Source organism: Tachypleus tridentatus, chromosome 13, assembly GCF_004210375.1.
Source record: "Tachypleus tridentatus isolate NWPU-2018 chromosome 13, ASM421037v1, whole genome shotgun sequence".
NCBI classification, from domain to species: domain Eukaryota; kingdom Metazoa; phylum Arthropoda; class Merostomata; order Xiphosura; family Limulidae; genus Tachypleus; species Tachypleus tridentatus.
Window position 1 is genome coordinate 204,207,524 of NC_134837.1, and position 24,984 is coordinate 204,232,507.

General features: G+C 35.2%; 1 protein-coding gene across 3 annotated transcripts in view; it reads right to left on the reverse strand.

Moving 5' to 3' along the window:
- Positions 1–14,124: 14,124 nt before the first annotated feature.
- Positions 14,125–24,984, reverse strand: part of LOC143239685 (pleckstrin homology domain-containing family G member 7-like) — a 406,704-nt gene continuing 395,844 nt past the window's right edge. For all 3 annotated transcript variants that reach the window (XM_076481047.1, XM_076481048.1, XM_076481049.1), the window contains 6 exons: positions 24,476–24,591; positions 21,934–22,027; positions 20,434–20,519; positions 20,194–20,338; positions 19,912–20,009; positions 14,125–17,370 (listed from right to left, as the gene is read on the reverse strand). In XM_076481047.1, the coding sequence (XP_076337162.1) occupies positions 17,269–17,370; positions 19,912–20,009; positions 20,194–20,338; positions 20,434–20,519; positions 21,934–22,027; positions 24,476–24,591 (641 nt within the window). In that variant the 3' untranslated portion in view covers positions 14,125–17,268. The remainder of the gene's footprint in view (positions 17,371–19,911; positions 20,010–20,193; positions 20,339–20,433; positions 20,520–21,933; positions 22,028–24,475; positions 24,592–24,984) is intronic.

Below are 24,984 nucleotides of genomic sequence, written 5' to 3' on the forward strand. Positions count from 1 at the left end.
AACTACACGTTAATCTCAGAAATAGTAGACAATCAGATGAAAATCATGTAGTAGACATTAATCTGACAAAGAATAGGCATTAATCAGATGAAAGTAATGTAGTAAACAATCTGAGAAAGTAAGTCATGTAGTAAACATTAATCTGACAAATATCAGACATTATTCAGATGAAAGTAAGTCATGTAGTAGACAATCTGAGAAAGTAAGTCATGTGGTAAACATTAATCTGACAAATAGCAGACGTTATTCAGATGAAAGTAAGTCATATAGCAGACATTAATCTGACAAATAGTAGACATTAATAAGATGAAAGTCATGTAGTCGACATTAATCTGACAAATAGTAGGCATTAATCAGATGAAAGCAAGTCACGTAGTAGATATCAATCTAACAAAGTAAGTCATGTAATAAACATTAATATGACAAACAGCAGACATTAACAAGATGAAAATCATGTAGTAGACATTAATTTGACAAAGTAAAACATGTAGTAAACATTAACCTGACAAATACTAGACATTAATCAAATAAAAGTCATGTAGTAGACAATCTGAGAAAATAAGTCACGTAGTAAACACTAATCTGACAAATAGCAGACATTAATCAGATGAAAGTAAGTCATATAGTAGACATTAATCTGATGAAAGTCATGTAGTAGACATTAATCTGACAAAGTAAGTCATGTAGTAAACATTAATCTGACAAATAGTAGACATTAGTCAGATGAAAATAAGTCATATAGTAAACATCTATCTGGCAAATAGTAGACATTAATCAGATGAAAGCAAGTCATGTAATAGATATCAATCTGACAAAGTAAGTCATGTAATAAACATTAATCTGACAAATAGCAGACATTAACCAGATGAAAGCAAGTCATGTAGTAGGTATCAATCTGACAAAGTAAGTCATGTAATAAACATTAATCTGACAAATAGCAGACATTAACCAGATGAAAGTCATGTAGTAGACATTAATCTGACAAAGTAAGACATCTAGTAAACATTAATCTGACAAATACTAGACATTAATCAGATAAAAGTAAGTCATGTAGTAGACATTAATCTGACAAATAGTAGACGTTAATCAGGTAAAGTAGATCATGTAGTAGACATTAATCAGGTGAAAGTAAGTCATGTAGTAGACATTAATGTGACAAATATGTCATGTAATAGACATTTAACTAAAAAGTAAGACATGAAGTAAATATTAATCTGAAATATAGTAGGCATTAATCAGATGAATGTAAGTCATGTAGTGGGCAGTAATCTGACAAAGTAAGTCCTGGAGAAAACATTAATCTGACAATGTCATGTGTCCACGTTAACATGATAAGTATATCTTGCAATAAGGTTTAATTTTAATAATCTTGTCATGTGGTATAGCTATCTAAGGTGATACAAATTAGTAATAAAACAAGAGGTGTGAAGGTATATCAAAAGTAGGTGGAAAGTTTGGTTATACAATAGGTGGGTTGTTCAACATTGTTTTCAATAGAGACGGAGAGTTTTGTTATGTATGAAATGTCGATATTACACATTCCCTCTAGTTTATCTTAGCCGACAGACCAAGATTAAACATTCCTTTTCTCAACCTATCGGTGAAAAGTATAATTATGGTGTATGAGTTGGTAAATTTCTATGTATATCTTAATATTCAATAATTGGTAACTTGATTAATTCTGCTTGTCTGAAAACTGTTTAGAATACTGGAGTGGTTTTAAAAACGATAATCTATTTAAATTAATACGAAATGTCCAGCAACCAGAGACATCTTTTAGTAATAAAGCCGAAAACAACGTTAACCTGAAAATGACCTATGTAGGAAGGTCGGAATGTTGTTCTCTGCTTTATTAGTAAAAGTGTTAATACCCACACCAGCCGTTCTGAGATACATTTTTACTTCAAGTGGGTTTCTCGTAATCAAGAGCCAGATACATTGATAAAACAAGATCTGCTTTCAGCGCAATCTATTAGTGTTTTGAAAAATTAACAGTATTTTACAAAAAACTGAAAATCCCTATAAAATTTGGAAGATATACATAACATTAGTTCCTATATGATTGTTGCCATACAATAAACTAAATACAATTTGTTACATATTCGGCCTTTTCAGCTTCGTTTCCAGGTTTTTGCGTCAAGCACTTCAAAGTGGTGTTTTAAAACTACTTAATTTACTTTTTAACTTTTTAAAGTTTCATTATTTCATGTGTAAGCCAAGAAAGCGTTTAGTAGTTTTTTAATAAAAAAATAATACATTAATTAATTTTTTTTTATTTTAAATGGATCAAGTAAAGAGAAAATATATATATTATCTGCGATGAAGAGTGTTATATTAAAATAATCTTTTAGAGATATATTATCTGTTAATATTTTAGAGGTATATTATCTGTTAATCTATTAGGTGTATATTATCTGTTAATCGTTTAGATATATCTGTTAATATTTTATAGATATATTATTTGCTAATCGTTTAGATATATTATCTGTTAATGTTTTATATATATTATCTGTTAATGTTTTATAAATATTATCTGTTAATCTTTTATAAATATGTTCTGTTAATATTTTGTATATGTGATCTGTTTATATGTTAAGTATGTATTATTATTATCTGTTACTTTTTAGAAATAGAATCTGTTAATCTTTCAGATATATCTGTTAATAATTTTGATATATTATTTGCTATTGTTTTAAATACAGGATTTCTATGGTTAATCCTGTAGATATATATAGGATCTCTGTTAATTGTGTAGATATACTATCTCTATGGTTAGCCTTTAATTATATGATACCTGTTAACATTTTGGTATCAGACAGTTAAAGTAAACCTAAACACAATCATTAAAAAATGATGTAAATAGTATCACTAATCGTAAGATTTGAAAATAACATTTTTACAACTGAATGCATTTATTCTGTTGTAAGCAACGTTTTTGCATCAATTTCAAACAGGATAAACTAATAAACGCACATACAAAAATCTAAATGTAGTTTTTTATTACATTTTATTACATATGACAACACATGACCAAGGTATAAGGTATAGCTTTATTCTACAACAAATGGAGAGATGACGTCACCAACACAGAGTTCATCACGGATGACTCTCAAGTCTGTGTGGTTTCTTAGGTAAAAGTAGAGCAGAATTTTTGACGAGAACATACCAGTTCGAAGAAATAAAACATAATAGTTCAAGGGTTTGCTATTCAAGACTACTGACATGTATCAAATTTACTAACTTACAAGTCCGAGAACAAAGTGATTAAAGTTTCCAATAACGATTTAGTGTTTATTAGATACATACATACAATACAATTAAACAATTAGTATAATAAAGTAAGAGTATGCTTTTATTTAAACCATCTTTCTACGGGAGGATACAACTAAACATGTAAACAGTAAAGATAAAATAAAAAGTAGGTGTTTATTTAAACCATCTTTATAGTGGACGATACAACTAATTATATAATCATAATTATGTGTAATTAACAGCAACCTCTACTGACTCGCACAGCTAAAGACTTACGTACTTCTACAAATCTTCCAGAAGAACCATGTGACATAGAATGTATTAGTAAGTTTGAGCATTATTTTAATATTCAAATGAATATAGTTTGGTCTGAAAACTTTATCTATGTAATACATAAAAGTTCTCCACGCTCAGCGAAAATAAATCTGTGGTATCATGATCACCATTTCGATGTTAAAACGTTAATGAAACGTTTCGTTGGGATAACTTATTACCGTACATAATGTGATAAATAATTTCGGGGTTTAAATAAACATGATTGTCCAAAGTACAATAGCTTTTGTTATAATAATGAATGCTTGAAAGGTCATGCTGTTGTCTATGCTGATTGTAACAGAATTTGTAACATGATAAATCTGTAGAACATTACAATACACATAAATCAATATATGGTATACAGCGACATCTTTGTGTAATAGATTTTATCACTGTTAAAACTGTTTTGTCATTACTGACAGAATTAACCATAATCCTGAATTTTGACACTGTGGTTAATACGTTTTTGTAGGAAGTAAAATTATGTTTCAAACAACTATTTATGTTATCTCTAAGACTAAAATGTAAAAGATCTGTCAAATAATTTATTTTGGATATCAGAAAAGAGGAATTCACGAGGTTAACTACCATGTGGTCCATGATTCACGAGATTAACTACTATGTGGTCCATGATTCACGAGGTTAACTACCATGTGATTTATGATTTTAACAGATAAAAGCAGTTTTTCGAGGATATAATTCATGTGACAAATACTGTAAGTTGTGATTTTAGAAAAAACAACAACATTATTACACAGTTATAGCACATAATATGAAAGAATTTGATGGTTACTATTTTATTTGTCGGCCCGGTGGTTAAGGCACTCGACTTGTAATATGAGGGCCGCGGGTTCAAATCTCCGTCACACCAAATATGTTCGCCCTCTCAACCGTGGGGGTGTTATAATGTGACGTTCAATTCCACTGTTCGTTGGTAAAAGAGTAGCCCAAGAGTTGGCGGTGGGTGGTGACGACTAGCTACCTTCCCTCTAGTCTTACACTGCCAAATTAGGGACGGCTAGCGCAGATAACCCTCGAGTAGTTTTGCGCGAAATTCAAACCAAAGAAATTATCTCATTTGTCAAGGGATAAAATCTGAGATTATTCTAAATGGGGGAAATTATGGTAATGACCGTTAGATCTCAAAATAAGGATAACTTACAGCTATAACTTTACATCAATGTCTTTGTTTCGAAAAACATTTGGATTAGAAGAACTACAAAAAATATATTTCCTTTATCTTTTAAACCAAGCTAAACCAGGAATATCGAGAACATACCCAGAACACTAGTTTTTATTCTTCTGACACCATTTCAGCATCCGTAAGACAAAAGTTTCTAGATTGGCAACGTCAGCGACGACAAGAAGAGAATATTTTTGATTTATCAGAAGAGATGTACAGGTAAGAAAAATTACTGTAATTTGTAGTTCTTAATTATGTTTTGTTGTCGTTGAATGTTATGTTTAATATTCGTTTTTATTCTTCATTAGATACTGCTGAACGGATGTAGTTATACTTCGATGGTGCTGTCTCCAGTTCAGAGATGAGTTTCATGCAGTCTGTGATGTACGCCCATTTAGGTATACAATGATTACAACTGTAAGTTTGTTTACAGAATAAGTTCATAATACTATGGTTGACAGCCCTAATATCAAACCATGGGTGTTTAATGTTTAGATTATGTACAAAAATCTGAGGAGGTAAACATTCAACATGCCCATAACAGTGATGAGAAACATTTTGTGAATTATAGGGTAGATGGTTTCGATATGAAACAAAACAACATCTATGAGTTTTATGAATGCTGTTATCATGGTTGTGATAAATGTTACGATTTAATAAATAGTAGTATAATATTTAGTAACATAAAATCATACTATTTAAAGACAAAAACAACTTGAAGGTCTAGGAAACAAACTTGTAACAATATGGGGCCATGAACTGAAGAAGATGAAAACTGAAGGTAGGTAGGCAGGTATTTCATGTTCATTGACACAATGTTACTAGACTATCTGTGCCAAATAAGATGTAGTACACTATAATGGTATATGAAAATGAAGGTAAAAATATGTAAAATTGAGATCTGCCAGGAAGACTGAAGCATTAAGTTCAAACTTGCTGTCAGTCACCTGAAGTTGGCCTTTCCAGTCCTGGGTTAAGGTCAAAATAAAATTAAAATGTGTAAAAGAAATCATGCCAAAACAGTGTATAGTCCAATAAAGACCTTAAATTAAGTTAAAAAGACCAATGGCTCTTAAAAATGTAAAAACATGAGTGAGGCGGCCAGTATCACCTATGGCACTGACTAATGTCAAGGGCAAACCTACCTTAAAATATATTTAAAATGGCGGCCTCGTTCTTGGTTGTAGCGACGGCATGATAATAAAATATGTACGATTGTGACCTGAGTGCCACACAGACCACACATTGGCGCATCAGTACCAGATAAAAGACAATGGCGAGTTAAAAAACTGTGACCAATGTGTAGCCTAGCCGAAACAACTTCCTCCCTTCGATCTTAACAAAAACAAGATGGCCAAAAAGCTAAAAAAGGCTTGATTTGAAACATCTTATTATTTTGTTGCTCACTCCAGGTCAACTGCCAACTGGTGTACAGTTGGGTTTTGTTACTAAACCATAGTCCATGTATGGAACAGGCACGATGGTGACAGAGCTAGAGCAGATGGAATTCGCCACTCTGTCAGCTGGCTCATTCCCACGAATACCAACATGACCTGGTATCCAAAAAGACTGGACAGATAGATGATAGAGAGAGATGGGCCAGTTTGTTTTGGATATTGATATGAATAGGATGGTAACTAACATGGAATGATGTCAGGGCCAATAGACAGCTGAGTAAATCAGTATAGATCGTACAATTCGTATATTGCATAGTTTCAATAAGATTGAGGGCAAGGGAAATGGCATACAATTCAGCAGTGAACACAGACTCTGTAGAGGGGATTCTGTGTGCTGCAACCGAACTGTAACAAACCATGGCAGAACCTACAGATTCACCTGATTTTGAACCGTCCATATGTATGGAAATGGATGGATCGTTTGAAAGATGTTCAGCAAATAAAGAGCGATATTTCCAATCGGGAGTACCGGCCTTCCTCAGATGACTCAAAGATAGATCACAGTTGGGGATAGTAATTAAAGTGGAAGAGGCCGAACTGTTGATACTGCTATGCTATTCAAAAATATATCCACTTTTTCTGATTGTGCCCAAATACGAAGGCTAAAAGGAACAATGGCAGATTTTCTATAATAGAAGAGTGTGGCCCGCTGAGGATGCAAAACACAACCTCAAGTAGGATGCTGTGGTAAAGATCAAAGTTTGGAAGCATACATAAGAGACAGTTGCAAACGGCAAATATACAGAGGGGGTTCATGGGACTCCACATACAAACTTTGGACTAGAGAAATACGAAAGGCTCCAGTGCAAAGCTGAAGCCCCTGATGGTGAATAGGATCCAGCATTTTCAGTGCTGAGGTTCTGACAGAACCATAAACCCATAGTCAAGTTTGGATCAGATAAGGGCACGATAAGTTTTAAGCATGGAGTATCAATCCGCTCCCCAAGAGATGGAAGAAAGGACATGGTGGATGTTCAGTGCTCTTATACATTTGACATGAAGTTGCTTTCTATGAGAAATAAAGTTTAATTTACAGTTAAATAAAAGACTTAAGAACTTTGCCTCAGGGATGAAAGGAAGTGCAGCATCATCAATACGAAATTCTGGATCTGGCAGCAGAAATGTACGCAAACAGTTTTAGAGAGAGAAAGTTAAAAATCATTTCCTGTAGTCCACTTTAATATATGATTGATTGCAGTTTGTAGCTGCCGCTCAATAAACCTCATGTTTGATGAATGAGATGTGAAAGTCATCAACGAAAAGACCATTTGCAACTGTAGGGGTTAGCTGTTCACTGATAGCATTAATATTTATAATGAAAAGTGTGACACTCAGAACACAGCCCTGAGAGACACCAAGTTCCTGTGGGAAAAGAACGGGAAAGTGTTAAGCCCTCACTGACCTGGAATCGGTGGTTCATTAAAAATGCTTAGTAAAAAGTAGCAAATTGCCACACAATCCGTATGAGTGAAGGTCTCCACGTTGTATCATAAGCTTTTTCTAAATAAATAAAAAAGAAACAAAATGTTGTGGCTTCAAAAAGTCTTCTCTAACTGATGTTTCAAGGCGAATTAAGTGGTCTATCGTGGAGCATTGTCTTCGGAACCACACTGAGTGGGTGAAAGAAGGTTGTTTGATTCAAGAAACCAAACATCCTTTCTAAGGTCTTACTGAGACAACTCGTCAAAACAATGGGACGGTAATTCGGAGGAACATTTGAATCCTTCCCAGGTTTAAAAATAGGGAGTACAATAGCTTGGCGCCAAGCATCAGGAAAGATGCTTGAGTTTCACCAGTGTAAGAGGGCGATTGTGATCATATGGATGATCAGTCGAAAAGGAAAAAGGCAGATGTTCAATTCGTGTTTTACTAGCTAAGAAGGAAGGGAATAAGTTTGAAGAGCTAGTTACATGAGAAATACATTCACCAAAAGTATTGGTAATGCTCTGAGCATCAGCAACTTCATGGCCATTGAATATTAAGATAGAGAGGGGGAAGAAGTATACCGTCCACTCACCTACCGGATCTTGTCCCATATGAATTTTGAACTGCTGATTGAAGCAACAATGCTGGGGGTATATTTAATCCAGGATTTCTTCTGGCTTTGACATCTAACTCACCGAGCCTGTACAGTGTGGTTTGTAAGCGTGGGATATCTACGAAATTTATCCCAAGCACGTTTCTGAGCTTTTCATGTTATAGGACAAGCAGAATTCCACAAAGGGTAGGGATGCCGTGGGAGATATGTCAAGGTTTTGGGTATGCACTGAGCAGCTGCTTGGACAATACAGTTAGTTACTGCTGCTACACAATCATCTATCGATGATTTACATAAAATGGCAGGATCAAGTTTCGAGAGAGTATCAAAAGAGGGCCAGTTGGCCTGGTCCAACTTCCACTAAGGCACACGGGTTAGGTAGCACTTACCATGGCCAATCTCTCTTAATATGATAGGAAAATGATCGCTACCCCATGGATTGAGGTCAAGAGAAGCAAGTGAAAAGCAAAGGGAAGCAGAAAGAGAGATCTATAGCTGTAAATCTATAGACTGACTGAGTGCATGAAAATAAGTGTAACAGCCAATATTGAAGAGAGACAGGTTGTGATTCAGGAACATATGCTCTATAGCACGAACCCTCACATCAATATTAGAACCACACCAGAGGGGATTATGTCCATTAAGATCCCCCAAAATTAAAAAAGGGGTTTGCAGTTGCTCAATGAAAGCATCAAGGTCTGAGGGATGATAATTTTATCCAGGAGTAAGGTACAGAGAGCAAACTGTATTAGTAGGTTTTAAAAATGTTTCCTATAAAGAAAGACATTTGGGATGATAAAAATTAATCAAATTCTTGATATCATTCACATTTGATTGAAAACCTTGGCAGTTCCATTGGACTAGCGTGGCCATTTTTCTTTATTTTAGAGGAGAATATGGCACGGAGACACTCTGCTTGCAACGGCACTATTTTCTTTACTGTATGTTGGTCGTTAACTCTCCAGTGAGCCTGCTCTGGATCGAGCAGGCACGTCAGAGTTTGTAGACATACGTTCCAGTTATTGCGAACGTGCACGAATGGGTTGTTTATCTTTTGGGATGTCAAAAGAGGAACACCCTGTGGAAACAACTGTGCTTGAACGAGGTGAAGTTGGGCAATGACTGGAAGATGTGGTAGGGACAGAGATAGAAATAGATACCAGGGTTCGAAATTTTCTATTTAAAGCCGGACATGTCCGTTAAAAAATCAAGTTTGACCGGCACTTTCCCATCTATCACCGGGCATCGTGACCGGTGGTCATATTCCTAACATATCGGACACAAATACATCGTCCCCTCAAAAATAAGTGAGGCAGAAGCTGTGTATGCACAGCCCAAAGATTTTGCTTAAAAGTATATTTTATACTGAGTGGAAAATAACTTGCAAAATTTAAGATTTAATTTAAGACAACAAAAAGCAAATTTTAAAACACGGTCGTGAACGCTCGCAAAATGCGCTTTTTAGGTCGCCATATCCATGCCGTCTCGGATAGTCACATGACTGCCAAACATTCACGACGATCTGACCATGGCGTCTGATAATGAAAAAACGGGAAAGTCTCACGATCTATTTCAGTTTGGCTTCACGAGCAAGACTAATGAATCAGAAGACAATACTATGGAACCCCGATTGAAAAAAACCAATATTGTTGACCCAAGCCCAAGTGTTTAAGCAAAAACTGTTACTGCTAGTACTGGTACTAAGCCTACTCGTCGTTTCCAGGATGAATGGAATAGAGGCCAACCATGGCTGGAGTATAATAACGCTACCGCACTGATGTTTTGCTCAATTTGTCAGGAATATGACCAAAGTAGTGGAAGGCAGAAGAACACCTTCATAACAGGATCTTCCAACCTGAGAGCAAGTGCTGTTAAGGAGCATGAAAACAGTTGCACCCACAGTCTCAGTTGTCAAGCTAAGACAGCAAAAGAAACAACTGATTTAACTCCCATGATAAAAGAATTGAGCAAACTTAACCAGACTGAGAAAGATTGTTTGCTTGTGCTGTTCAGGGCTGCCTTTTATATGGCTTTGATTGCCAAACCATTCAGTGAGTTTCAAGAGCTTCTGTTGCTGCAGGAGCACAGCTTTGGTATAAACTTAACAGAACATTATGCCAATGACAAACAAGCAGTTATCTTTACAAGTAACAATTACAATTAATGTCAGATCTCGTCTGCACACCTCATTATTCTTTGGCATTATGACTGACGGCTCAACAAACACTGCCAACATTGAGCAGGAGATAGTCTATGTAAGATACTTAGACAGTTACTGTTACCCAGTAACCCACTTCCTGTGTCTGCAGTCAGCTGAGAATGCTGATTCTGAACACTTCCTACAGGCACTTAGTTCAGGTAAAGGTTTCTTAATTACCTGGGATGAGAATTTTCTGGATTTATCCTGAATTTCGCGTCGCGCTAAAACATGCTCGCTTTCCCAGCCGTGGGGTCGCTATAATGTGATGGCCAATCCCACTATTCGTTGGTAAAAGAGTAGCCCAAGAGTTGGCGGTGGGTGGTGATGACTAGCTGCCTTCCCTCTAGTCTTACACTGCTAAATTAGGGACGGCTAGCACAGATAGCCCTCGAATAGCTTTGTGCGAAATTCCAAAACAAACAAACAAAACAAACAAATTATCCTGAATTCCTAATTAAGAAATATTAAACTGGACAATATTTCATGCACATTTGTGTTTAATTCAGGTTTGCATAGTCATTCCATTATTAATATACTCAAAAACTCAAGCACTTTTCAATTGATTTAAACCAAGAAGAACCATGTATTTACCACTGACAGAATTGGAGCTTAACCTAGCACAACTAGCATAATAGATAATGGAGCAACTGAATTTTCCAAAGTACAAATTTACATTTTGTTTTTGTTTTTTTACAGAAAGTAACTAATATTTAGTACTAATTTTTTGTACTTGCAGCATTGTCCATATATGGTAAGTTTCCCGACTGGCTTGAATCAATTTTATGCCTAACAGCTGATGGCACAAATAAAGGACTTGTCAACAGATTGAAGGCGCAAAAACCTTATTTGATAAGGATCCACTGTGTTAGTCACAGATTAGAACTTGTAATTAAGAAGGCCATCAAGGACATCCCTTACCTTGATAGTATCCAAACCTTTTTAGAAAACCTATGGAAGTTGTATGACAATTCGCCACAGAACTGGGCTGGCCTCAAAGAAGCTGATAAAGCCAACAACATTGTTGTTAGAAAGCCAACAAAAGGGACAGGAACCTGGTGGGTGGCCTACAAAGAGCGCGCTATGGAGTCAGTTTCTCATAACTGGCCAGCTTTAGCAGAGCATTTATATCAAGTAAAGCTGCATGACAAAGGGGAACGTGGACAGAAAGCTGCAGGATTATACAGTACTTTGACAAGCCTTAAATTCATCCTGTACATGGACATACTCTTGGCAGTTCTGCCTGTTTTGACAACTCTTAGTCTCAAAATGGAAGACAATTCTGCTACTGTGAACATTGTTTCTGACAAACTCGCTGTTTGCAAAGAGAAGCTGAGCAATCTGAATCATGTTGAGAGATCCCAGAAAATTGTTAAAGAGCTCACAACATGTGAACAAACTGGCAAGTGGTTACTTAAAGATAAGATGATTGCTATTAGTGGTCAAACAAGGGCCAGAGGCTCAAAAAGTGCCACAAAAGAGACAATTGCTCAATCCGTGGCTGAAGAAACTGCCATTTTCATAGGTAAAATTGTCACATATCTGAATGAGAGATTTGAAGAATTTGATAAGGATTTTATTGGTGTCTTTCAAATTTTTCAACCAAGCAACTGGCCTAAAAGCAAGGAAGCATTGTCATCTTATGGCCATAATGAACTCCAGACACTATTGGACCACTCTGGTGCTCTGCTAGAAGCTAAGGGTTTCAACATTGCAGTTGATATTTGCCAAGCTGCCTTACACGAGACACTGCTCAAAGCTACAAGATTTCCCAAATCAGATGAGTCCCTGGCTAGCAGTGCAAATTGATTATAGGCCCACATGTTAAGTCAAATTACTGTTGAGAACGGTAAACCTTTCCCTGGATGAACAGTGTTAGCCTTAGTATACCTCATGCAGGTGATTTCCGTGTCATCTGCTGAACCAGAACGTGGATTTTCACAGATGGCAGTTATTAAGGATGACTGGCGGTCCAAACTAATAAATGATTCTCTTAATGACTTGATGACAATAAAATTAATTAAGAATAAGACCTGTGATCTTGCAAGCACAAAATTACTGTGCAAGTCTGTAGAATCCTGGTGGAAGGACAGTAAAAAAACAGACGATTTATGAGTCCCCATGGAACTCACACACGTAGAGACAATAGAGATAGTGAGTATACATCAGCTGATGTCTTAGTGCTAGATGACTAAATCTACCAGTTTGATTGATGTGTCATTTTTAATGGATACAAGGTGGCTTGTTGCCACTTGCTTTGAAATAATGTTTCAGTGCCATAAATAAAATGATTCTGTTTCGGATAATAATTGTCTCTACTTGATTTCTTGTTTTCGGTAATGTCCGGTGACAATTTTGAGGTGTCCTGCTAAAATTTCAAATGTCCGAGACAAGTTTCACTGTCTAGCAGGATGTGTCCTGCTGAAAATTTAGAATATTTCTACCCCTGGATACTGATTCGTATTGATCATATCTTATCATCAATTGTGCCACAGAAACTATGGAAATTTATATCCGCAATTTAGATATAAAGCATATCTAAATGTTAGATATCGTTACATGTGTTCCAGAATCGTTAACCACACGTTGTCATTTGTGAAAACACGCCATACTTAAGTACTGTATTTTTAAAGGAAATAAAATACTACGTTTATCGTTAATTGCAACAAATTGAGGCAATCAGATTAAGATGGAAAACTGAAGACACTGACTTAATGAATTTCCTTAGGGACCTTACGATAATTCTCTGCCTTAATTACAAGGTTACTTCTATGAAGGAAGAGTTAATGCTAGAAGACTTTCATACAACATAAAAGAAAAAAATCAAGTATGTAGATTTTACATTTTTATATCAGTGGACAAACAAATAGGCCGAGCATGGCCATATGGGTTAAAGCGTTCGACTCGTAATCTGAGGGTCGCGGGTTCGTATCCCCATCACACCAAACATGCTCGCCCATTCAGCCATAAGGGCGTTATAATGTGACGATCAAAAAAATAGCCCAAGAGTTGGCGGTGGGTGGTGATGACTAGCTGCCTTCCCTCTAGTTTTACACTGCTAAATTAGGGAGGGCTAGTGCAGCTTTGAGCGAAATTCAAAACAAACAAACAAATATTGTGAACAACCTGTTGGACATCCGACAGTTTTAACGACAAATTTTCCAACTCAAATAACTATTTTTAATTCATCAACTGTAAAGTTTTAGCCCCAAGGAGGTATAGGAGGAGGGAGAGAGGAATATTGATGACGATATACATGTAGCGCCATCTAATGATAGTCTATGACAATATAGCGATCCACCAATGCACCCATAATGACGCACCCTCGTTAGAATGCATGACAACATGGGGACCTAGTAATGCACTTCTAGCAACTCGCCCTCTTGTGGTAAAACGTGGAAGTATGACCTCATAGTCATCGATAATATCACTCTTTCCCTGCATGCTGTGGCAGCATCCTTTCAATGCTGAAGTGTGAGGCTTATAACTGAAGTGACTTGGATATTATTCATCATCCTGTTCGATTAGTCTTTATTCACAATGTATTATTAAAAATGAACATATTTAATGCACATTTTCTGTACACATGTACAAAGTTACACTGAAGTACACCAATTAAAGTGTAAAACGGGTGTGTGAAATATCTATGTACATATAAAGAAATTGAGACGAACATCATGCGTTTTAGGACATTTATATACAGAAGAATTCCTATACACTGGTTATATACAATCAAACATCAACATATGTTTACGTTGACAGTAGCTTGTACAACGGCAGGTGCTCAAGTCATGACAACATACCGGGATACCGACACCTGTGTTCCAGAATCGTTAACCACACGTTGTCATTTGTGAAAACACGCCATACTTAAGTACTGTATTTTTAAAGGAAATAAAATGCTACGTTTATCGTTACATATATTAGAACAAAAACAACAAATTCAGCATTGACGTATGTAGTAAAACTGAAATATTCATAAAAATATACGCTTAGACGAAAGAGTATCATGAATTCATGACCTTAACAATGACAGAAAATAAAGCTCAGCTGGGAGAGTATTTTGACCTAAATATTAACAGAAAAGTAGACTTAGATTAAAAAGTATCATGGCCCTAACATTCATAGAAAAGGAGACTCAACTGGTAGAGTATATTGACCGAAATATTCATAAGAAAAACAGGCTTGGAATGAAGTGTATCAAAGCCTTAAAACTCAGGAGATTCGTAGGAAAGTACGCTTAGAAGAAAGAGCATCTTGATCTGCGCATTTATGGGAAAGCTGGAATAGTATGTTCATTTACTTTCCAATAAAAGTGCCATTGAAACTTTTTCTACTATGTTTCGATATATATATACATGAAACTCATTTTTATTTTATTTCTAAAACGAACAGGAGCCTGAAATGAAGTATTAAAATAATTTATTACTTTTCTGGAAAAACTACTCGGTATTGGTTTTATTCGAAAATAGTCTAACAATGCCAGACACACGATTTTTTTCTTTCAACGTTACCGTTAGATAATAATTTTAAAAAAATGATAGTAAAGTTATTTCTTTAACACTATTAGACATACTACTTTTCCTTCTCGTGAGTTAAACGTAATAATAATAATAGAATACTTATCTTTTTAAGGGGTAGTGAAGCAGTTAGATAATATTTATTACACATGCAGATTTTAACTGTAAAGCCTAGTTGTACATACTCTTATACACAGCACAATATATTTACAAATATATTACATTAAAACAGTAAGCACATTTCTTTTCACGTTTAATTAATATAATTATAATTTTATAGACTAGGCACTGTCGCTAATTTACAGTAACAAAAATCTGATTTATATTTAATGTTCCATCTCACTTAATTGTAACTGAGATTACAGTGCCTATAATTTTATAGACTAGGCACTGTCGCTAATTTACAGTAACAAAAATCTGATTTATATTTAATGTTCCATCTCACTTAATTGTAACTGAGATTACAGTGCCTATAATTTTATAGACTAGGCACTGTCGCTAATTTAGAGTAACAAAAATCTGATTTATATTTAATGTTCCATCTCACTTAATTGTAACTTATAAACACGTTTTGTAATAATTCAGTCTTTGTATTTCATTCCTTTAGAATATTAATGATGACCACACAATAATCACAGATTTGAATCACAAAGAAAGGCCTAATATAAAGAACATTTTTGTTCGTTTGTCATAATTTTTGTTCGTTCAGTTCACCTAAAGCATAAATTATAAACAAAAGACATTGGCAAACAAAAAAAAGAGTGCTTATGATTAAACACAATAAACTGTAGTAAAAAGCGATTATAATTTAAGTTAGGGAGACGTTTAGCTGGAAAAGCTGATATCATAATACTACAATTAGGATTTGAACCAAATGAAGTTATTGCAATAAATCATTAGGCCTAACAGGATTCCATTAACAAACCACCAAACCAATAGTTTCGTAGCTGTATACCTTACCAGCAATGCCACATTTCTTACAGCAATATTCGTGTATATTATACACTATAATATCTATTCTGTTCAACATGAACATAAAACACAATAGAAAATGCACGATAACATTTTAAATTACCAATCACCATATGTTACGATAACAATGTTATCGAACTGTATTATTAGACAGTTTCCACTCGACCTTGTAAGCAGGGAATTTCGGGAATTCAAACTAACGACATCTGCTGATAATAGAAATTTAAAAAAGGAAGGAGATAGAAATATATCAAAACATAAACAGAAAAAAAAGAGAGTAAAGCACTGAAGTAATAAAAATTTAAGAGCAACATAAACAGTTGATACAAAGCGACAGTAATAGAAGATGTTGAGAATGTGGAAAACAAGAAAAAAGTAGCATAAGTGGATTACTGATTGATGAGGAGATATGTCCAAGGAAATAAAACTGGAAAAATTCTGAAAGAGTTAGGTCAGAGATCATAAAATTAAATACTAATAATAACAGTAAAAGGAGGAAATAAAGACTGTACGCATAGACAAAACACTTTTTTTGAAAAGAAGAAAGAACAAAGCACCTCCCCCCCAAGAAAAATTATAAGAAAGTGAAAGTAATAAAGACACGTGAAACATGAAATGATATCCAACATAAAAAGATGTACTGTCTATCGGGAAAAAATAACATGTACTTTTGATGTTATTGATCAGTAGCAGAAAAGAAAATACATAATTTAGATTAAACCACTGATTGTCTGATTTGGCACTTTGAATCACCTCACTTGGATCTACCCTTAAACAATTTTCTTTTAGTGGTTCATAGTCAATAAGCTGAAGACTTAGTGGATAATTTTACACACGCCTGAAGAAGAGTGAATTATTCATATATAATTTATACATTATTGTATCCAGCTCATGTGAATATACCAGAACCTCTAGATCCTACAAACAATATGACTCCTTCAGATCGTATGGATATTCCAAATATGAATCCTTCAGATTGTATGAATATTCCAGATATGAATCATTCAGATCTGAAGTAAATAAAGACAATTATATGTTCAAAGTCAACTTGACTAAGTCTATTTCGGTTTAGGTTCTTATCGGCTACTCTTCGTATCACATTTCACAATGTTCTAACAAAATATCACAATGTCACTTTTGGGTTGTTGTTTTCTTTATTACCCCAACTATAAATAGCTATATTTTAGTCTTGATGTCACAGAAGTAGGTGTTGTTTCTTGTTATGTTGAGGAATAGTCTTGTTTTGGTTGATGAATGGTATTTGTTCTTGGAATTCCGTTTCATGGACTTCCACAACTGAAGTTTTGAGAATATCGAGAGTGAACTCTACCACTTCAGGCAGTAGAAGGAGGCTCCTGATTACTCCTGAATACTGTATTCTGTAAAGTTCTTTTCCATTTATCTGCCGTGTCTTTGAGCTTGGTTAACCACATAGCCTGAAAAAAAAAAGTATTTTCTAGGGTTAATCAGCTATTGATCTCACATGTATAAATGTACAAAATAATGATTTACATGTGAGATGAGGGTCGCGGGTTCGAATCCCAATCCCACCAAACATGCTCGCCCTTTCAGCCGTGGGGTCGCTATAATGTGATGGTCAATCCCACTATTCGTTGGTAAAAGAGTAGCCCAAGAGTTGACGGTGGGTGGTGATGTATAGCTGCCTTCCCTCTAGTCTAACACTGAAAAATTAGGAACGGCTAGTGCAGATAGCCCTCGTGTAACTTTGCGCGAAATTCCAAAAACAAATAAATAAATACAAATTTGAGAAAATCTAAAATTTACTGTGCTAAGACATTAAAAATCAGCTCATTCGTTGTATATCCTCTTTTGGAAGCTGGACTGAAATAAATATTTTCCACAATCTCTAAAAGTGGGTAGATTTTACACTCGACATACCTCAGATCAGCGTCTATGAGGTTTTATATTCGACAAGCCTTACACTACAGAATGTTAGTTTTCCGACTTGCCAAGTTCCAACTATTACATATTAGGTTTCAAACTTCGTACGCCTTACAAGCTACTTCTAGGTTTATAAATAAATTTCAAACCAACAAACTACACACTGTAAACCTAACTAAATATATATTGAAATTTCATTAAACTTTCACAACTAATGTTTTCAGACTGCTGTCTCGTACACTCTTTGACAGAAGGATACTGTTGAAGTTATGATGTCAATCGTTAGAGATAACCTTCTGATCTAGTGAATACTGTTGTAGATGTGATATCAGTTATTAAGGATAACCTCTGACCTACAAGATACTGTTGTAGATGTGGTATCAGTTGTTAGGGATAATCTTCTGACCTAGTGGATACTGCTTTAGTTGTGGTGTCAGTTGTTAGGGATAATGTTTTGACTTAGCAAATACTGTCGTAGCTATGGTGTCAGTTTTAAGGGGTAACATTTTTATCTAACATAATCTTTCATAATTATATTTTGTTTTCACAGAAAGTAAATGAAACCCTCACCGGAAACGTCGTCATGCTTTTCTGAGCTAAGTTTTCATAGCTCAATGTTTTACTGATAATTAATGACGTCACAGGAAAAAGAAACAGGTGTTGGTGTAGGGAGTTTAGAATCAGACTTAAGATAAAAGATGACTGAAAAAGGCAGACATATCAACATTACACATACCACGACATATCAACATTGTATGTACCACTCCAAGTACATCAGTTAAAAAAAAGAGAGAAAAACAAAACAAGTTTGTTATTTGTGACAAACAAACACTTTTATTAATGTTCAGCTTTTGAAAAATATTCCCGAAGGAGTGTCTAACAGTTACATCTAACCAGAATATTTATATACGTAATCGTTTCAAATTCTAATCGATATTCACAGTTGTTTTATCCAACCGCAATAGACAAAACCTACTTTAATACAACATTTATTAAACCATTTGACTAAACACGGTTACAAAGGTTTAGAGTTGTTAACTAAGCAAAACCACATATAGCCACATTTCTTGTTTTATGAGTTCAAAACTGATAGACTGCTCAATATCAGACGATCCGGGTCTTACCAGGAGCCCTTCGGTGGACTCAGCAGATAGCCTGATGTGGCTTTGTTATAAGAAAAACACACACACATTCACTAAGAGCCAGTTTCGAATAAGGAAGCCCACATTTCTTCTGTTACCTAAACATCAGTAGTCTCTTTCAGGGGCGAAAGACTTTCGAAACGTTAACCTCTACAAAAGACAGTTTCCGCCAATTCAAAAGTTTCGTCACGTTTAAAACATCTGTCAAAGAAATAATCTCTTTATTTCAGCATATTTGTGGTTAACAGTCGGTAATGTTACAGTGTTCACACTGTTGGCTGGTTATTTCTTATGTCAACACTTAACTCTGACGTTTCACTTTTCTTTATACCACATACATGTTAAATAATCCGTTGTTGTGCTTGTTTGTTGATAAGCTCAAGGTCACACAATGAGCTGTCCCCACTGTAGGTATTACAACCCCATTTATGTCGTGATAAGCTTCTAGACTTTTCGTTGTATTTCTTCATTGTCACTGTGTACTGCTCATACAGTATGTTAAACTGTACAGTTATTACTGGCGAGTTACTGAGCCACTTGTCACCAAACCCAGTAAACGATTTCATCTGCTGTAAAACTGTTCGGGTATATTATCAGATACGAGTTGCTGGGTCAAGCATAGGTTAATATTAGTGTTTCAATAGCAAAGATTTGTGATTGAAAACAAAAGACAGCAATAACACAGTTAACAACCTAGGCCTGACTAACCGACATCAGTTATACAAGTCCTGATCAAACAATCAAACAATAAAAAATCGATAACAAGTTTGTTTTGTTACAAAGCTACACGACATGATGTTAAACTGTGCTAACCACACGGATCGAGCCCCGAATTCTAGCGTTCTAAGTTTTGAAATCTGCAGCTTGTTACCGTGAGATAGGAGCCAAACAAACTCCTAGGGCTAAATAACGTTAATCATTTAGATACCTTACCTTGACGCCTTCGTTAGCAGCCTGAAATGTGTGTACAGCAATGACCTGCTGGAATCTGTTGAGTAGGACAAGGACGAGAGCGTGCTTCAAACAGTGTGCTGGAAGCAGATAAACAAAGTTTCTAAAGTGTTCAAGATACAATGTTTTTCATTGGTTGCTGAAACATAGCAGCCATCACATTTAGACTTTTTAAATAATGCTCTATTTCAACTATATCTGGATTTATTTATCCACAACTGTAGATTTATACTGGGAAAATTAGAAAATACAGATAATTCTCACCAGCGCCATCTTGAGGGCTGACGTCATGGATATAAAACCTATCAAGTGATAAGGGCTGTTTGTACACCACATACTTCATCCCGCCATCTGGCGGTGTTAATCCTCTGCTATAAGAACTCGCCCAATTCTCTGTTATAGATGACTTCTGAAAAATACAGCAAGGTACAGAACTTAGTCAAATAATCTAGTTAATATTGTAAGTGTTCATATCTTATGATCTCAGAATATCTGTATTTCTACCTTTTTATGAAGCCCTTTTTTTCTTCTAGTTATTAACAGCATGTCATCGAACAAGATCACGTGGGCTTCCGTCGGTTTTCCACTGTCTAAATAAAATAAAATATGAAATTAAATAGTTATCTCTGCATCATCAACAGTCACCTTACATTTAAGTTACTACATTCTAGATAAAATGGATATATACATAAACGCCTAACTCTAACTAGGCTTAAATATTTATTAAACCAAATGTGAAACGGTAGCACTCTATTTCTTAAATTTTTATAAAGTGATGTAACTTATTGTATCAGGTCATCCCATAAGTAATGTCCGAAAATTTAATACAGAAAGTACATCATCATTTCTGTCATTGTAAAATACTTTAATGACTAAAATATGTAGTAGGACGTGTATAAAAATGTTAAGACAAATAAAAGAAACTAACCCAACATCACTTTTTCAGATCATTAATCGAATAAACCTTTATAAAGATGGATGTGTCTGAGGAGCACATTAGGTATATAATGCTTTATGAATTTAAAAAAGGCAATAATGTAGTAGAAACTACATGAAACGTTCAAAGTGTTTATGGTGCGGAATCTTTCAATGAAAGAAAATGTCGAAGGTGGTTTCAAAAGTTCATATCAGGTGATTACAGCTTAAGTGATGCACCATGTTCAGGTCGTCTTGTTGAGTTTAATGATGACTTGCTGCTGGCTGCACTTGATGAAGATTGTGCTGTAACGATTGAAGAACTAGCATGGAAGCTTAATTCAACTCATTCAACAGTTCACAGTCATCTGCAACAGCTTGGAAAGGTGTATAAACGTGGAAACTGGGTCTCCCATGATTTGACAGAAGCCAAACTTAGAGCAAGAGTGGATATTTGCACTTCTCTTCACTCTCGTGAACGTAACTAACCTGTTTTTAGAAAGGAAGATGACTGGAGATGAAAAATTGATATTTTGTAAAAATGTTAAGCTCCGCAGACAATGGCTCAGTGCAGGTGAACTGGTTAAAGCACAGCCCAAAATGGACCTCCACATCCTCCTTATTCTCCAGACCTTGTCACGAAATTTGCAGAACTATTTTGATGGAAAAGAGCTTGAAACACATGAAGATGTCAAAACTACCCTCTTTACATTCTTTTCCTCCAAACCCCAAGAATTTTATAGAAGTATCATTCAGAAGATTGTGAATCATTGGCAGGAAGAAATTAACAATAATAAAACATATATTATTAATTAAATAACATTAAAAACGTCTGAAATCCTTTCTCTTTTCCTGAACCTAAAATCGGACATTACTTAAGAAATGACCTCATATTTTGATGTCTACCGATGTTTCACATTTTAATTAGGTAATAGTTTATCACTTATGGCGGGTAATTGTGGGATTGAGACAAGATTATTGGTTTATAATTAATATTGGGTAATTTGGGGATTATAACATTTTACAAACATAATACAGTCAACTTACTAAATACACAGTGGGATTTCAAAACACCATACAAACACATACCTAGAAGCTGTAAAGGTCCCTCCAAAACAATCTGTCTCTTAGGACTAACTATCAGTCTTTCACACGGCTGTTTCGACAGCGGTACTTTGAGAAACTGAAAGAAAACAGTGATTTAAAATGTATTTAATCAATGTTTATGTCTAACGGTCTTTTATCTCCTTTTGTTTAAGTATCTATCTGTTTCTACTGTATGTATACAGCTATCTACTGACCTACATACCTGTCATCTATCTGTTTTACTATACGTATACAGCTATCTACCGACCTACATACCTGTCTGTTATCTATATGTTTTACTATACGTGTACAGCTATCTACCTGTTTTACTATATGTATACAGTTATCTACCGACCTACATACCTGTCTGTTATCTACCTGTTTTACTATATGTATACAGTTATCTACCGACTTACATACCTTTCTGTTATCTATGTTTTACGATACGTGTACAGATATCTACCGACCTACATACCTGTCTGTTATCTACCTGTTTTACTATATGTATACAGTTATCTACCGACCTACATACCTGTCTGTTATCTACCTGTTTTACTATATGTATACAGTTATCTACCGACCTACATACGTGTCTGCTATCTACCTGTTTTACTATATGTATACAGTTATCTACCGACTTACATACCTGTCTGTTATCTACCTGTTTTACTATATGTATACAGCTATCTACCGACTTACATACCTATCTGCTATCTACCTGTTTTACTATATGTATACAGTTATCTACCGACCTACATACCTGTCTGTTATCTACCTGTTTTACTATATGTGTACAGTTATCTACCGACCTACATACGTGTCTGCTATCTACCTGTTTTACTATATGTATACAGTTATCTACCGACCTACATACCTGTCTGCTATCTACCTGTTTTACTATATGTATACAGTTATCTACCGACCTACATGCCTGTCTGTTATCTGTCTGTTTTACTATACGTATACAGCTATCTACCGACCTACATACCTGTCTGTTATCTGTCTGTTTTACTATACGTATTCAGCTATCTACCGACTTACATACCTGTCTGTTATCTATATGTTTTACTTTACGTGTAGAGCTATCTACCGACCTACATACCTGTCTGCTATCTACCTGTTTTACTATATGTATACAGTTATCTACCGACGTACATACCTGTCTGTTATCTATATGTTTTACTACACGTGTACAGCTATCTACCGACCTACATACCTGTCTGCTATCTATCTGTTTTACTATACGTATACAGCTATCTACCGACCTACATACCTGTCTGTTATCTATCTGTTTTACTATACGTATACAGCTATCTACTGACCTACATACCTGTCTGCTATCTATCTGTTTTACCATGTGTATACAGTTATCTACCGACCTACATACCTGTCTGTTATCTATCTGTTTTACTATATGTATACAGTTATCTACCGACCTACATACATGTCTGTTATCTATCTGTTTTACTATATGTATACAGTTATCTACCGACCTATATACCTGTCTGTTATCTACCTGTTTTACTATACATGATCAAAAATGTTTTATTCAGCCTTTTCTTCTATCAATTCTGGGATAGCTGAATAACCCAAAGCGCACGTTAATTAAAGCAGCCATGAAGTTAAACACTTAACACTGATTTATTGCTTCATATTTGAAAGATTAAAAATTTTAAAGTTCAGATTATTATATTTGTGTTGATGTTTTGCTTTATTTAAATTATTAATCAACATCAACAGACAACACTTGAATGTAATCTAAAACATCAGCTGAGTGACCTCTAGTGTAAAACAACACAAACTTTATCATAAAATTACGAAGTGTTGGCCTACTAAATGTCTTAGATAATTAAGGTATTCAATAAGAACATTGGTAATTATTTAAAAACTCGAGTGGTTCAACAGGAAACACGAAGGCTTGCAGAACGATGGCCACATCACAGATAGCCAGTACATAAACAGTGGTTCAACAGGAAACACGAAGGCTTGCAAAACGATGGCCACATCACAGATAGCCAGTACCTAAACAGTGGTTCAACAGGAAACACGAAGACTTGCAGAACGATGGCCACATCACAGATAGCCAGTACCTAAACAGTGGTTCAACAGGAAACACGAAGACTTGCAGAACGATGGCCACATCACAGATAGCCAGTACCTAAACAGTGGTTCAACAGGAAACACGAAGGCTTGCAGAACGATGGCCACATCACAGATAGCCAGTACCTAAAATGTGGTTCAACAGGAAACACGAAGGCTTGCAGAACGATGGCCACATCACAGATAGCCAGTTCCTAAACAGTGGTTCAACAGGAAACACGAAGAATTACAGAACTGATGGCCACATCACAAATAGCCAGTACCTAAATAAGTCAACATTTCCAATAAAAATGCAAATTAGTAGTAATAAACCTTAATTATAGTTAAACCACAAAATATTACTTTTACCATTCTGTCTTACTTTAGCTAGTTTCGGCCCTTGATCATATAGTACTTAATCCTATACAATGTACGTTTATTTAACCTGTTGTTGAACTATACTTGCCTCTGGTATAAACACTTTCGAGTCCAACTCGCTAACAGAAGGCCAGATGATGTTCCGCTGAATATCTAGAAGTCTCTCAAAGTTCTTCAACCATTTCATTTTATCATCCAGTTCACCTGAGGACCAGTACAACAACAATCATGGATCTCAATAAACACTAAAGTGGATTCAAGTAGAGTACAGTTGAGTTTAAAACATAGTGTTCCCTTGGACAGTACAGTACAGATAAGGTTAAAACATAGTGTTTCCTACATCAGTACATTACGGTTGAGGTTAAAACATGGTGTTCCTTACGTTAGTACATTACGGTTGAGGTTAAAACATGGTGTTCCTTACGTCAGTACATTATGGTTGAGGTTAAAACATAGTATTCCTTACGTCAGTACTGTATAGTTGAGGTTATTGATGTTGTTTAATATAATTTCTCTAGTATGGAAACAGTAACAAATAAATGAAGAAATATCATATTTCACTGAGAAAAAAGAAGTTTGTTTGTAGACCACACTTTT